The sequence below is a fragment of the Zerene cesonia genome, chromosome 27 (assembly GCF_012273895.1).
Source record: "Zerene cesonia ecotype Mississippi chromosome 27, Zerene_cesonia_1.1, whole genome shotgun sequence".
NCBI classification, from domain to species: domain Eukaryota; kingdom Metazoa; phylum Arthropoda; class Insecta; order Lepidoptera; family Pieridae; genus Zerene; species Zerene cesonia.
Genome location: NC_052128.1, coordinates 6602012 through 6619720, shown reverse-complemented (window position 1 = coordinate 6619720; position 17709 = coordinate 6602012). Strand labels below are relative to the sequence as shown.

At 32.1% G+C, this 17709-nt stretch overlaps 1 protein-coding gene across 2 annotated transcripts in view; it reads right to left on the bottom strand.

Moving 5' to 3' along the window:
• Positions 1–17709, bottom strand: part of LOC119837408 (prothoracicostatic peptides) — a 53185-nt gene that overhangs the window by 10652 nt on the left and 24824 nt on the right. For both annotated transcript variants that reach the window (XM_038362983.1, XM_038362984.1), the window contains exon 2: positions 4637–4726. In XM_038362983.1, the coding sequence (XP_038218911.1) occupies positions 4637–4726 (90 nt within the window). The remainder of the gene's footprint in view (positions 1–4636; positions 4727–17709) is intronic.

Here is a 17709-nt window from a genome sequence, read left to right as displayed (position 1 = left end):
TATATGCAAAATATTATTTATATGCAGCTATAAGACAAGACACATCTTAAATATACAGATGATAGTATTTTCTTGTGTTTGATTTTACGCGAGTATTATACATTTAGAAAAAAAACTTTTTGGTCCACCAGTCTTCCCGTGACCACGCTCGCTGCAAAGTGTTCGAAACGTCGGGTTAATAATATAATGAATAAATCGCGTTTAAAATCCGTTAAAAAGTTTTTAATTTCTAAATATACAGATGATGTTATTTTTTTACATTTATACATTTGTGTCATATTGATATACACGCAAAAGTGTGTTTTTAAGGTTTTCTTTCTTCCTCATCGCAATGGACCAATGTATGATATAATTTTTGTGTCCGGAGATAGTTGGGAGGCTAGATAGTGATATAAGCTACTTTTTACGGTCAAGCAAGTCTTTCCCATGGCAATAGATAAAGGAGAATTAGCTTTGCCGACGCGGCCGTCGTTGCTGGCGAACAGCTAGATTGAAAGTGGTAATTGAATTAAAATTACATTAAAGTCTTAAGAAACATATTCTGTGCATGTGCCTCTGTATGAGAGTAAAGAAACATAAAAATTGCTTGTTTAAAATTGAAAGATTATTTGCCTTGAAACGCAAATAAGAAAATGCGAAGTCGTTTGGTCGGTGTGTTGGAGACGTTACGGCAGCAAATAGTACTACAAGTGTAGTAGAATATAAAACTTTAGTATCGGGGGTGAGGAAAATGCATTTAACGTTGCGAAGCACTAAATAATGCAGTTACAGCCGCTATGAAGCGATTGGGTAACCTTCACCAGTAGAGCTATGTGTGTAACGTTATATTGTTGTAATGCAGTCAAAAAGGTGCATCATCGTAACCACTTAATCATCATAAATGTAGAAAAAAAGGAAACACGTTTTTATTGTTTAATCCTGGTGATCCAAATCAGGATAATAATAAACTCATACACATACATATATACATACTTAAAGTATTGTATTGTCACCGATCGTTGATAAGTGTCCTATGATTGAATTAATTAATCTGTCTCTTTAAGTAGGTCAAGTTAAAGTCTAAGGGAGTCTGAAATATAAACATAGAAATTCACAGGTGAAGCATAAAAGAGTATTAGTAAGACGCGAATGTAAACTTTATCTATGTTTTTTTTAATTCCTGGATTTATAAAATATCTTTAGTTAAATGTTGCCTCAATTGAATTACATATCATAGAGATTAGTGAGTTTCAATAAAGAATTTCCCTTGTCATACTCGTCTATCTCCACTTTTTATTGTATACAGATAAAGTTGTTGAACAGAAAGTGTATATACTTTCTATTCAAATATATCAAACAAAATAAATGCGTAGAGTAAAAAGTATAAATAAATACAAATTCATAAGTAGGGTGGACTGTCTTGCTTCAGAGTATTGAGTAGCTTTAACATTACCAAAAAACAGATTAACTTAATGCCATTTAATGTTTAAAATTTCCAAACATCCCTCATCATATCATATCACAAACACTCATCTGTATTCCACGGCGGCCACGAGCCTACAAGTTCCATATTCCCAAAGCGCTTTTGATTGGAAACAGATTATTTTATCATTAGTATGAAATTAGTTGCGTCTCAGATTGAAATCTCGGAATAGTTATAAAAATTCCGCCGCCCGCGCCCGCCGACGCGTGAGCCTGATCACAGGATTATATTGAATCGAAGTGTTTCAAGAATGTTAATCAGTTTACTTTGTAGCGGTTTTTAAGTAATGCCTTGAGCATTGATTAATTTGAGAAGAATTTAAATAAGAAGAGATATTAAGAGGGGGGACAAATTGAAGGTTTCAGTTTCAAAGTGTCGGCCGAATGAAATGATAAATGATAATAAAATAACAGGTTTTTAGTAACATATTTTGATCAGTTAACATGCTCGCGCTCAAATTTAGAATTTATTTACATTTATCGTTACTAAAACTCACATATCTCTGAATAACATAAGAATATCGCATGACTATGTGCAACAAACTCACTCAATATTTTTTTAATTTACTTGTACGATGACAGATGTAGAAAAAGACTTACCATTCTTCACAGAACATATACGGCAAGCTCCATCAAAACAACTTTATGTGTGTTAGTCATAAAGTGTGAGTAGAGTGGAGCGAGGCGGGGTTATTTAGAAACCAAACAATAATTAACGACGTCTGACATCACGCAAATATTGAATGTCTGATCCCGTCTATATTACGATATCTATACAAACATATTCACCTGCCTGTCTTGAGAAATTGGATGCTTCTGCTAGGGCTGCCAATTGTTTTATTTTAAATAATATTCCGCCATTTGTGGCGAGCGGAAAGTAACTCTTAATTGTTTTCGTTTACGTCCTAATATTTTACATCCCTTTGTAATTTAATCAATTATATATAAATTATTTAATTTGTTTCCGCGAATACCTTTTGTTATAAAATGTGGAAAAAAATAACAGAATTTATAATGTCCGTTGGATAAAAAGGTTTGCAAAATCTTAGTTTGAGTTGAAATCTGTAATAATTTTTTTTTAATATAAATTGTATGGCAACCCTAGCTTCGGTTAATGAGATAAACATTTCGACTATTAATAGTTTACAAAAGTTAGGATTAAATATCAAATAAGACAATAGAGCCCTTAATAGGGACCTTTACTATTATGTAACTTCAATCTGGGTTCTTTGATACCCGGTCAAAAAGTTTCGTTAGGGTATTAGATAATATCGAATATCTTATGTTTGAAGATGCCAAGCATATTTTTGGAATGCAATGTCTCTTAAGCATATCTACTTTAAGAAATAGTTAATGATGTGAGACATAAAAACGGATCATTAAGAATATTAATTTTATTAATATAACGATTTTCAACTAGGCTTGTTATATAGGATTTGGACATAACAAACGTTTTATCAACGAATTCATAATTGGAATGCAGTATACACTATTGCAATCTTCGGATTAATCTAAACAAAGAAAATTAAATTATTGGAAAGTCATAATAAGGAAAGGGAGAAGTACGATAATCGTTTTCGCCTTTTTTTCAATTGAGATATATGGTATAATATGACATATGCTCCGTGTGTTATCAACAGTTCAAAATTTGTTACAAAAATTAATTCCATAATAATGATTGAAGTAATCTCGAGTGAAGCTGAAATTAACAGTCCATGAAGTGTTATTAGAGTAAGGGAAGGCAGGGTGGAGGGCGCGAGGGAGAGGGCTAATATCATAAGAGAAGATCTCAGAAACCGCCCCGAACGACGAAAATTGTTTCACGACACTGATTTATGCGGCGTTTCGGTTTCAAAACGCATAAATGTGTTAAAGTGGACTCTGAGATAATTTCAGAACGGAAATATTATAAGTTTATGTGTATTGTTGCAGACTTTTATAGTAATTTTGCGATAGATTTAAAAATAGGCGGAATAAAAATCACTTCAACAATACTCTTATCATTTATAAAGTATGTTAATGGTAATGGTAATGTTATAAAACTAAAAATTAAATAATCATGAATGTTAAAAAGATTTTTGGTAATTTTTAACTCACCATATAGTAGTTGACGTTAATCGAAAGTGTAACGAAACAAGTTTTAAGTCAACACAAACATTGGCAAGGAACATCTCATTTCTTAATTTTTCCAGAAAGATACATTAACATTGTTTAAGACAATATGCAATGCAAATGATACGTCTTCTCCTTTCTCATGTAACTTTCTTATCCTTAGTATATTGTAAGATCTAGCTTTGTGAATGTTTGATACAAACATACAGTCACAAGAATAGCGCACAAAGAGCAACGAATCTAATGGACAGACTATACGATTATCCCTCGATGCTTTATGCCTTTGTATTTTAAAGCAAAAAGTATTTCCCCGACGTTTCTTCAAATACAGTAAGTCCTCAACTGCGATGAAATATATACTTTGTTATTTTTAATATAGAAATTTCACTTCTCGTTTATATATCGGTATCCAATTTAATTGTTTGTAAAATTATTTTAGTTTAACTACTTAAATAAAAGAGAAACGACCTTTGTAGTTTGAATACGAATAATTTAAATTTACGTTTACCATAATTAAAACTTTCCATAAATTTATTCATTTCAATTTATTTTGTAATAATGAAATTTCGTTAACAAAGTCCGCAAGTCGGTAACATCCTCACAATAAATGAGATGCTTGCGATGTGAATCGGGCCCACATTTTGGTGACAGCTCGATTGTTTCATCAAAACTAATATACACGAAATAAATCTCAGACATTGAAATGTGTGAAGATGACATGGAATACGGTGAGGACGGAACGGTTGTCTTTTTGTTTGTGGTGATGTAAATTATACGCTATCTTCGGTCGTTGTGCTTGTGTTGGCGTTTTGGTTAGCGTCCTACCTTCAACAAATACACGTGTACTTAATTATATCCTGGTGAATTGTACAATGACTTAATTTTGTGACAGTTTAGGACTTATATTTTCATAGTTTTATTAATAGCAATTTTATAGTTTTTTTAATTACAACGAGTTGCGAACTAAGAAACATTTTGTCTTTAGTTTTGTCTTTTCAAATATGCCTTAACCTTCACGTGCATGTTACATTATACAACCTCTAATGCGAGTACACGATGTTACCTGTGGAGGAGTATCGTGAGACGGCTCGGCGGTGGCAACAGCGAGTGTCGCGAGGGCTGACACCCACAGCGCGGCCACACAGCAACGCATCTGCACACATAACATTCATTTGTTAAATCTTTTACCAGATACTTCTTATTCATAAATAAATCGTCTCAGTATTGGTGGGCATACGTCCGGAAACAGCTTGGCCCGATTGATATGAAATTTAAATAAGGTGGGTGTGGGAATAGATCGTAAATTATATTTTATACCTCGAAATGATAAGCGCGTCCCAAGAACAAACGATTCCCAAATCATATTGTATTGTCTACAGTCGTTTTAAGTCTTCATTTTAAATAATCTCCTTATTACAATAGTCATGTGAAGCTAACGTTGAATATTCGTGTTTATTTGTCGAGAATCAATCCAAGCCGTGTTCTGTTTGAAAATCATCAGATTTCCTCACGAAAAATGTAAAAATATCGTGTTTATTAGTGTGTAATGTATCTACATGATTTAATTATTTCTGGTTTTTGTGACTAATTTGTTTGTCAACGGGTTCTCATGTTTCTGATCAAAAGAACTCGCAACCAACGTAAAGGATGGAAAGCGCGGACAGAGGTTTTTTTTCTCCTTTTTTCTTCGTTGGTTTTTCATCAGTCTGGACTTTGGATTTGCGTAATATTTCTGTACACCTGGTTTTTAGTTTACTTACATAAGTAACTTTAGTTTACGTCATATTAAGATCGATATAGAAATATTTTATTGGTTATTTATATTATTTAAATTGTGGTAGTTAATTTTGAGTAAAGAATGTGCCTATAAGTCAATTCGTGTGTATTCACTATGATGATATTGTGTTGTGTTTATAAATATTGCTAAAGCTGTTTACCATTACTAGCATAATATTATATTATCGGAGCCATTGCTGGAAATGCTATTTATGTAGGCTATAATGATGAAATTTTGCATGAATATGTAGTCTGTTTACAAAGAAATTGTTTATTTGTCTACTTTAACTATTTATTTAGCGCATGTCTTTTAATTTCACTCGATTTAAATGGACTCTGAATGATTCATAGAAATATTTGGCAAATGATGGTGTAAATTCTAATATATCAAAAGCCACATAAACATAACACCTAAATCAACTTCATGTCGAATTACCTAAGATAGATCGATGTATAAATAGTAGAAGAGGCGGTGACCCGTTGTACACGTCCAGCGTATGATGAGCCCTCGCATGGCGCGGCCGTTTGACGCGGACAACGGGCTGTATTCATTTCATTGAAGTGCAAGAGCTCTCGCCCAACTGGACGGATTAGCTGGTCTTTTTATCGGGGACAGCTTTACGTAATCCGTGACGTATGGACTATAAATGAGCGCCGAGATGCAAGGGATACGGGCAATATCTATTTTTTTTTATATTGACTTTGACTTATGTGGTAATGGCAAAAAATAAAACGTGTGTCATTAAGAGGACAAATTAATGTCTTTATGTTGAATCTAAGAAGTGTATGGATCGAAATATAGAGTTTTAATATATACTCGCATTACAAAGTTTACAATGTAATACGAATGAATCTCGTATACATTTCATTTTATATTTTTACTCTTAGGTTGAAAGGCCGAAAGATGTAAAAAACTACGTAGATATATAAATTTATTATAAACAGTTATTAAAAGAATATAATAAAATAAGAATATATTTATTACCAAAGGATATATTGAAATAACAGCCTGTCTCGCGGGGCCAATAAGTAATTATACTCTGGAATAGTCTACTTCAACTAAAAGTAACTGGATCCTTCACGTATAATACAATATTACCGGAATAAAAATAAAGGAAAAGAACACAAACGTGAACTGTTAACAAAATAATAAAACTAAATAGATTAACTTTTTGGTATACAATTAAAATGCTCTGAGAATTTATAAGGTCTGCAATCGACTTTACGCCTCCAAATGTTTATATGGTGGTAGGGCTTACCATCAGGCGACCCACCAGCTCCATTGCCGACGATTACATAAAAAACATGTCAATATTTTTATTTATTTCCTAGCCCATTATTTAAGTCAGCGTATTATGATAGCAATATTATTTTTCAAAAAATTCTCAGAATCTGATGATACTGGGAAGTTTATTATAAACACAGTTTGAATAAAAGTTATTATAACGTGCTTATTCTGTGATAGCAAATCTCGCATTTAATTGAATTTACTCCAGCTGGTAGCGGCTACGGGCGATCACAAACAGCTAAAACACACAACTAAAATGAAAGCGCATTTGTTGCTGAAATCTTCACACTGAAGCAACACCGCAGCTGTTTTACTTAACTGTATTTTGTTATTTAATTTTGAAATGAAATCATATAAAGCCATAATGGACAATAGCGTCCAACTTTGCAGGAGGCCTGCGTCCCTGCAGTGGGAACTCACAGATGATTATGCTAACTTTATGTTTGGTTACCGTTAAATGATACTGAATAAAGATAATTATAATATTAACTTCAATGAAGGTCTTTTGATGCATAAAATTTACAAGTTTAAGAAAAAAAAATATTTTAGAAAAATTATTATTTAACTTATACAGCGATTAAAGTTACACAACCGTATAACCGTTTAGACTAGCAGTTTTATGATTCAATGCATTCAAAACTTAAAAACAAACAAAAACGTAGCGATAATCCGTTTGTATGGAGACACTCTAAGATGATATTATCGGCGTGTTTGCAACAAGTGTTGGTTTCTCACTCCCAGCACATCACTGACTAAACACTAAACACAATAATTGCGATCTGCTCATAGTTAACGAAATGGTTGTATTTTAATTAATGGTTTATTTGGCCAATATTTTATCCCACTTTTGAGTTGATTTTGAACGAAAAATTCACATTTGTTTTATACTGGTTCAACTGTTTGCATTATTAATTGTATTTAAATCAGCTGTGTTTTTGCTGTTTAACTGTATCACACACACTTGCGCATTTATATGAGAATTAATATACATAAATTAAATATTAAACATATCATATAAATGAAATAGTCTTAAAAAATATATTTCAAATTCTACGATGTTTTCCGTGAGTATTTATTTGTTTTTATGAACTTGATTTAAATAGATACTATATATATTTACAATGGTTAAAAAAGTGCTTATTGAGATGTAAATCAAAAACCTTTATTTTCATATTTTACATAACTTAATTTTGTAATAACTTAAATAGAGATTGTGGACCTTGATTGTATGACTATTCATGATTAAAGCATAACCAGAGTTTCATCATCATCCATTTAATATTTAAGTGCGAAAGTTTGATAGGTTTTCTTTAGGCAAGAATGGGCTACTTTTAGCGTGGTTAAACATTTCATTCCTATGGGCTTTTCCCTTGACTAAGCGGGCGAAGCCGCGGGCGGGAAGCCAGTTATATAACAATTGCTATATCATAGATAATATGATATTCTAGTTATGTGTTAAATCGATTTGCCGTAGACGGTACAAATTCAGCGTGGATTACGTCTGACAATTAGCATATTGTCCTATGCTTTTGATGAATGGAGCACCTGTGTACTGAATAGTCTAGCTCATTAGTGTTTAGTGCAAATGCTCTGAAATAAGGGAGCTATTACATGCAGAACTGAAACAGGGGGTGCTATTACATCAACAACTAGTTTTATATTAACAATGTTTTAGACGTGAGTTTATTAATATAGATGTATGTTTGTTACTTTTTCACGCAAAACCACTGAATATTGATAATTGTGGTTAACTAAAAGATTAATTCAGTTGAGTACATGGAGTTCAGAAATTTTCGTAACGTAAATTGTAGCAGCAGTGCAGCTTGAGCACTATATATATCATGGGCGAAGCCGGCGCGGACAACTTGTTGTTAACATATTCAATTTAGAAACGGAATACATCTGTGCTTAAACCGAGAGAAATGCGTAAAGGTGAACCAAGTGAACATGCATGTAAAATAGTCATTAGCATACATCTCATGTAAATACACGGCAGATGTGCATTCACCCTTAAGGCAAATATCTCCCTAGAACAAGACGGTATGACGTCATATTAATTAGTTACATTTCCAACGATAACAGAAAAGAAAATTAACGTTTTAGTTTCATTTCAAATTCAATAATGCTCTATGCAAATAAATACAGGTTACAAAGCAAGTGTTAAATCTTCCGAGGAAGATCCTTGTATGTAGCTTTCAATCTATAACAGCTTAGCGCAAATGTTCCTATGAAAATTATCTGAAAAGACCAACTACAGAGTTTCTTGATGGCTCATCTATAGAAACTGCTGTTCGAAGTAATGGTTAATAATAATTTGTGCTATGAAGATTCAAAACCAAAAGTGCTTCTATAAGAAGTCTACAATAAAAAATATTTGAATTTGAGTTTGATATCAAATAGTCTAGAAAACACTTACTTATATAATTTTAAAAGTGTTTTTCTGTCAAGTGGGAACAAAGCGATGTTGTGATGTGACTTTTATGTTATAATAGCTAGGCTATAGAGTTATATAGGCTACAACCAAGCTCAAACATTTAGTTCCCATAAGGATTCCATTTGCCTAGGCGGGGGAAGGCGCGGGCAGAGAGCTAGTTATATGTTAAAGTGAGGCACATCATTGTTAAATACTCGTATAATACGCGTGGGATGATCATTTTGAAAATGATTTTATCATATAAAGTACACAATAATGGTAAAAGTTTCAGGCTCAGCTGATGATAATTGAAAAAAAAACTTATTGTCCTGTTTATTGTTCGTACATTTTGATATTAATAAATTTAGAAATAAATACAATAGTTAGGTTCCTAGGAAATACAATTTGAATATTAATTAAGATTCTGGTGTGTTGTTTATGTTAATGGAGGAAATGAGAACGATAAATCGTAAGCAGTATTACAGTTACATTTTAACCAGACATATCTATATGAGTTTTAAATTTAATCTTAAATCACTTAAGATGAAGCTTACTTATAGTTAATTTCAACTGTTAATGGTCATATAAAACTCTAGTAAAGCTGTGTGTTTTTTTAATTGTAGCTTTTTTGAGTTTTATCGTATTTCACTAATTCTCGTTCATAATGTATTTATTTAATTAGATACAAGCGATGTTTGTTAAGTGCGGTCTCTTTGACATTATACTTAGTATAACTTAGCGCAAGTTTGGGTCGTGTTACTTGGCCGCTACTTAAACAACTTATTAAGTAACCGATCACTGTTTGATGTCTAGATGTAATCTTGTTTTAGTATTTTATCGCAGTTTCATGGTCATGGTGGGTCTTTGCTTAGGCTTTTGGAATTAACTTCATTTAGTTAACCGTTAACACATTTCGAGTTTGAATTACTTCTTTCTCAATATACGAGTGTTCAAACGTTAATCGCGTGAAGTCCCTGTATGCGCAAAAGTCTTTTAAGCAGCAGAAAGCGGTTAAAATAAATTCTTTTTAAATTCTCAAAGGAGCGATTTTATGGTACGATTTTTGAAAATAAACAGTTTAGTCATATAATGATATAGGCTACGATTTACCGCAATCATCTCATTCCCATTGGAAGTTGCTTTCACCACGCGGGCGAAACCGCGGACAACAAGCCACCTTTATTACATGTAGTGCAAAAAAGAAACAATGTCGTATTCCATAAGTACAGTTTCTATATCAAGCGGCGCTAGAGGCTGCGCTCCTGCAACGGGTCACTATTTTTATTCCCATTTGAATAAAACGTTTAACCTCGCTTGTTTTCAATTGGACAAACAATGGCAGCGTTACAAAGCATTCTTTATAAATAAGAAATGGAATAAAAGTGGAACTCTTCTCGAACCGCACTTTTTCAGCTGTTCGTTTGTTTTATTCTGGATGGAAAACACTTTATTGCTTTTATCTACGCAATGAAAAGGCACACGAGTTGCGGTAAAAGACTAAAATTTTGTCGATTTGCACTTTAGATAAGAAATTTACTAGATAGTATTTTCTTGTGTTTGATTTTACGCGAGTATTATTTAGAAATTAAAAAAATTTTAACCATTTTTAAACGCGATTAATTCATTATATTATTAACCCGACGTTTCGAACACTTTACAGCGAGCGTGGTCACGCGGAGACTGTCTCCCCGTGTTAATAATATAATGAATAAATCCGTTAAAAAGTTTTTAATTTCTAAATTTACTAGATGGTTCTGAAAATCTGATGAATACTAGACTAATTTTGAGTGCTAGGCGACTATTCTTATTCTTAATATGTTATACGACAGTTGAATTTTAAGAATTTCTGTTATATAAAAATATACATAGAAATATAAAATACCTATACAATATTATCATTATATATAAAAATTGAGGTAAAGTCTTTCACACGCAAGAGCCATAGCCAAAGCTTTCTTTCTTGCATGAATTTCGAAATATCTTTTCAGTTGTTTGAAGTTTCTTTTGCATTCATTAACATACGCTATACATGTTGGAAAAGTGAACGAGAAAAATAGACGTGGACAAAGCAATCTCTGCCGGTACCAGATATATATAACTTTTTTAACTAGAATAAATTCTAATAACGAAACAAATTCATTACACGAGTTGAATGTATGTGTGCTTTTAAAGCAGCATTCTGTTATTTGTAGGTAAAATGAGCTGTTATTATTTGTTTCACACAAACAACCATTTTTTTAACGTCTCATTGTCTTATTAATTAGTTTCTCTAACGGGAATTATATTTAATAAGCATATCAAGTAAAATGCAGTTACGTAAATTTTAAACGCATAACTTAGTTAATAAATAAACACAATAAGCTTTCAAATTACTCACAAAAAAACTGTATAAATAAAAATTTAGTAAGAGAACCCTACCTTTTTATAGTGAAGAATACTTTTGTGCATACCTAAGGACCTCGGGGAAGGGATCCTGGCTTATATCGGACTCCCACTGCAATAATAGACTACCGACTAAACTACCCCATGTTCGGACGAGCCGCTTTAATGGCTGGGTTACGTATGTTGTTAACATTTGTTCGCGATTAAATAGAACTCTATATCCCGTTTACCGATTCCTTATTTACGTATATAAAAATGTTAGAAAGTTAAGTTAATTTCGTATGAAAGGCAACGTTGATAGTCTTTGGAAGATATCGCGAAGACAAAACACCTCGGTTAAGAACCACTCAGTATGATATAGTCATATTTAAAGAGATGTGACAACAGCCGAAAGTGTTGAGTTTGTGTGTGAAACTTCTTACCAGGTTTGGCTTTCACGTACATTACTTGTGCAAACAAAATTGTTGATTCCATCTCGAATTACTGATTTTGCATGTTTCTGTTGCTTACTGGAACCGTTTACCATTGGGAAAGTACATCCAACATACATTTAAATTATAAAGTAAAATAATAATTAATGTTTGTGTGATATATAGGAGAACCAAAAGAAAAATAGTAGAAGAAAACTTCTATTTTCGGATTGAATTACTAAAATTTCCATTTTATTTTGTGTCAAAATTAAACTCAACACTAGAACCTATTCTCTTAGATTGTGTTTTTTTATGTCCCTGTAAGCGAATATAATGTGAGCAAATGGCATATGTGATGTATAAATAGAAGTGACCTCTACTGACCCCGCAACGTATTCCTTATAACTGACCTCCTGAGTGAATAATTCACACTGAACGCGCGACTATTTTCATTGCATTTTATTATCACGTTAAAACTGCCTATAAATATTTCTGTTTGGTTATTAAGTTGGTATATTTTGTTATTTGGAAGTTATGCTTCAGTAATTTACTTTAACTATTTTCGAACTGCTCGTTACTAATTTATTTTAGTAGAAGTAGCATTTTACCTTTGATGAGGATTAAGGATTATTTAAAATACAGTTTAAATATTATGTACGCATAATCTGTTTGTTCTGATTTTGAAATCAATATTGTAAAATCATCCCCATTCAAGCTTTGATTCGTGTCTAGACTTTGTCTGTCTGCAAAATTCCATCTCGCTGCATATAAAAAAGTAACCTAAACACATAAATTTAAAGCTAGAAAATCTAACAGACAGACACACAAACTTGCGTTCCCTTTATTCTTTGTAATATTTGAAATGCAAAAGTAAGTTTACGTTTGTCTTTCGTTCTTGTTTATTTCATATAATTTTGTCTCTTATCTCGATATAGACTGCGGCGTGTCTCTCCTTCTCATGGGAATATCTATGACCACGAAGACTATATCCATGACTAATATTACGATGTTAGTGCCCTATACGTATACTTCGACTTCATATAACATTAATGTATAAATAACAATTAATCACGAGTAATCCTTCAGCAGCTGTAATCGCCCAGTTTAGACAAATCTTGGACGAGCTAATGGCTTGTTAACGGCCTACTCTCCAACGATTGATGAATTCATTATTGAATGGCAGAATAAAACACAATTAATGACAATTAAAGTGCTTCAAGAGAGTTGCTTTTAATAAGTAAATATGATTAAATGTTTTGAATTAATTATTTAATCCGTATTTTTTTAAACCACATATCATAACCATCGTTGACGAACACGTTTTTTTTGCGCGCGAATTAAACTTTTTGGTTAATTAACTGACGTTCTTAAATATGAACAAGGTTCTCAATTCGATTGTATTTTTATGCAGAGTGTAATAACGATGACGTTATTATGATTAAGCTGCAAAATCAGTTGTCGATATATAAAAGGATTATTTTATTTTAATTATTCCTCAGACCTTTTCATTAAATGAAGTATAAACCTGGTGAATGACATATTATATTATTGATTGTTTTTAGAACTATTTGTTGACATCATGATTTACCCTTATTATTGTAAAAGTGTGCTTATGTATGTAGGTATAAATATTTATTTATACAACCAAGCAAACGATTTGCCAGTCATCAGAAATTGTTCTTATCTCATCATGATTTGAATAATGCTGCCCTGACCACAGATAACTTAATACTATAATAGTACCCTAAGCAATATTTTATTTTGCAATGATTTTAATTTTTCTCTTAAGGAATGTCACTTCGTATGTTCATAAAAATAGATCGTTATTTGTTATATCGGTATCGATGAATCCGCTATTGTATATGAATGTAGAGGGCGGTCAGCATTGTTTAAATGTTTGTTTTATCGAGATAATATATGCAGTAGAATTCATCATTTGCCATTGATATACAGCATATTCTTCAAGGTCTATAAAACTTTAAAAATCCCCGTAGTAGCTAGTACTTACTTAGTTTAAGTATAGAAATCTATACAAAATAATATATTCTGCATATCAAACTATTTTAACATTAGAGATAGTACTCGTTGATATGTCAATTGCTACATATGGTATAAGGTAACACCTGAAGGTGTATTTAGGGAGATCTAAGACTTTTAGATTTATCGCAATATTTGCGGGACATCGATCAAAAGGAGTATTAATTAAATAGATAGAATGGCAAACCAACGAATAATGTGATTTTCATTTGAAACGACAGACGTCATTGTGTATTATAATGAGGTTTTCGACAAATAATGCTGTTGACAGAGTTTCTTTGGCCGAGCGAATATGGCAATAAATGACGCAGGAAATAATCATTCATTAATACGAGTAAAGCTAAGTAAGAATATTCTATACCATGTGATAAATGGTGCTTCATCTCCCAATGTATCAATAAAACTCCATTTTACTCTACGGTGTAGTTTTGGCGTAAGCTTCGCCTACGTATCCAACTGAAATTCGTATGGGAATTAGATTCACCGCGGTAGAAATTAGCCTACGTCAAACTCTAGTCTCCTACATATCTCCAGACACAAAAATCGCGCCACAAAATTGCACCGATGCGCCGTGAAAAAGAGCTAAACAAACACTTTGACTCTTTATATAATAACTACTATAAAATATGTGTGAGCGAGGTTTTCTAAGATTATTTTTTATTATTAACTCATCTTTATATAAGGTTACCTACCTTTATTAGGTTATATAATATATTCATACCACGGCACAGGTGTTGTCGAACATGATCCGATATAAGTTACGCTGAATATTGAGTTAATGCGACTTACTTGAAAATGCTCATTATTATCTTTTGAATTACATTTTTGAGTCAACCTACGAACTGTGACATTAAAAAAAAAAATTAATATAATGAATACTAAGTCACAGCATGACAGAAATAACTGTATAGAATATCATTAAATTGCTGTTAAAGAAATAGTAGATTGTTCTTTAATTTTTTATTTTACTGAGGCATAGAGGAAATACTTGTATGGTAATACCGTGAGAAAGCACTGCTGTTACACTAACCTAGGCTAAGTTCTGAGGAAGTGAATCAATATCTTTGAATTAGTTAATGTTATCGATTTCTTTACGTTTCGTTTACATAAGACATTCTTCAGGAATCTTTAGAACATTGTAACAAAACTCATTCACATTGTTCAAGTTATTCTAAACAACTCTCGCAACTAGCTAGAAACTTTTCTTACGTATAAGAAAATAACTCCAACTTTTATTTTCAACGTTAACTATTATGTATACACAATTATAATTAGTGGAATAAAGATTTAACATGAACAATTGAGACTAATCAAAAATATATATCATATTTACTATTTATTTTATTCTAAAGACCATAAAAGACGCAAAAATCTTATCCATTAGCGAACAAAGATTTTGTTATAATTTATCATCATCCTCATTTAAGTGGAGTCGGATAAAAACGCGACTTACAGCTGTTTAGCAGTATTGTACAGTTAATAGTGGAGATCTCCAGCGGGGCTCGGGGCTTAGAAGCGATTATGAGTTCCCACAAAGGCTCACAATTCTCGAATGTTTGAGTTGCTGCGGCCGAAAATTACCCTTCTGCTGATACTTTGGGAGTTTCTCGCTCAATTTTAATCTGCGCATTTTAAATTTTAATATAGGACCGTGTTTTGTTTTTGTGTAGTATTAAGTTGTCGTGTGCAAAGTATTACGATTATTTTCATTGGACATTTTATGTACAACTCGCGTGATGAAAGAAATAGGCAGATGTCATACCTAAGGTCTACGTGTCTCATTTTGAATATAGCATTTATCGCAATTAATTGAAATACGCATCATAATGCATCTTGCCATGGGAATGACATGTTTCACAGCAGTAAAGTGTAGCTTTTATAACTCTCTAGCCAAATTTTGAATCGGAAACAAATAAACACACTCTCATATATAACATTTGTAACGTAATTTGATGTATTCGAAGTTATATCGCTTTAAAAAAAAGGACAATAAAGAAAATATGTTTTAGTCTGAGGTCTGTGAGTGTAAAAAGAGTTTAGCACATATATAGAAGTTACATCAAAATTCAGTGTTTCGTAAAGAAAAATCATTTGCAGTATAGAAACCGAATGGGATATTACGCTTTTATACTGAAGGTCCATTTTGTAGATAGATTTTTATGTTTCTTTTAAGATCACGTTCGTGCCAGTTGATAGTTTATTATGTTGTATGTTACGATGTTGCCGCAGACAATTTTAATAAAATATTTACAGCCGATATTTCATTCGTTTTAATAACGGTTATTTTGTAAGGAATAGATTGGGTTGTGTTGTAAAATGTGTTTACAGAGAAATAATTCTCAGGTACTTATAATTTATGATTTTGGAAACAATTATCTTTTAGAATATGACGCTTCATGTCGCCGTAGGTACTTTATTATCTGTCTACATAAAATGTTTCCCTTTTCCCCTATTCAAAAAACGAGGAGGATGTCAATTCAAATTGTATTTTTGTGTTCGTTACTTCATTAATTACTACTGGGGTAACCGATTTTTACGATACTTTTTTTATTTGAAAGATGGTGCCTCCTATGTGGACCCATTTAAATTTGGTGTGGGTCAGACAATTTCAAGGCGTTTTTGCATTTTGTTAGTAAAATATATTTTTCAAAAATACAGCAAACATCAATTTCTGTAAAGTTCAATAAATTTGTTGACAAAAAAAAACATTTAGGATATGTATTTATGTTACGTGTTTCTAGATATCTCAATTGGTAAGACAGGTAAATAAATTTTTTAATTGTATAAGTATTTATCGTTATAAATACACGGAAAACTCGTTTTATCAATTTAACACTGAAATGTAAAATTCAGTCAAGATATGCGCGGGAACAACCCGTTTGTTGTCAAATGTCATTAAATGTGACTTTAAAAGGCGCGGGAATATTATTACGACTGTCAGACACCATTGTAGAACATTGCATGGTGCTGGAAAACAGGTGATATGCTTTATTGTTTTTTTTTTTTTACAATATTAAATAAGGTTATGTGACACCTATAATTAATCGGTTATTATAATATTATGTCAGATTAATATGTCTATTAACGACACTGACAATACCATAACTAATGATAATCTTCCTTTTGTCTTGAATTTATTTAATGATATTTAGGGGAGGTTCCGTTTAAATTAATAAGCTAATGAGTTAATGGAGCTTATATTGAAAAATAATAAACAATGAAAATATTTCATCTAGATAGAAATTGACGCTACGAGCTCGAAATGCATCAAGACGCCTGATTTGGGTTCCATTATACTATGTAGAGATGCCTCTTGATGGAGCTGACAAAAATCTAGAACCCAGACATTTAATAAAAGTGGAGCTATCAAAGCGAATGCTTTTTATTTTAAATCTCTTAAGTGCAGTTTCATCGCGAGGCAACGACGCAAAGTAGTTAGATGTACTAACCATTAGACTTCAGAAATACTAGGTATATAATCAAAAAGAGCAAGTTTACTTCTTTTAGGGTCTCATTATAACTAGACTAGACGAGGGTCTTATTGTAACTAGACTTTTATTTAGGCCAATATCACTATTTATAACAAAAAAGTGATAACATTTATGATTTTAATGCCTTATATTATATCTATAAATTATTTTAATGAAAGTATCGGAGTGAGTCGTAACGAGCGAGATTACCCGCCGCCGCGGTAATGTAATTGTATCTTCCAACTTATTACGAATGCTGGAATCATATTTCTCCTCATTTCTCACAAATTCGACAAAGTTTAGTTTGTTTATGGTCGAAAAATGGTGTAGAACTACTGTCTTTGTATTATTCAAAAAGGG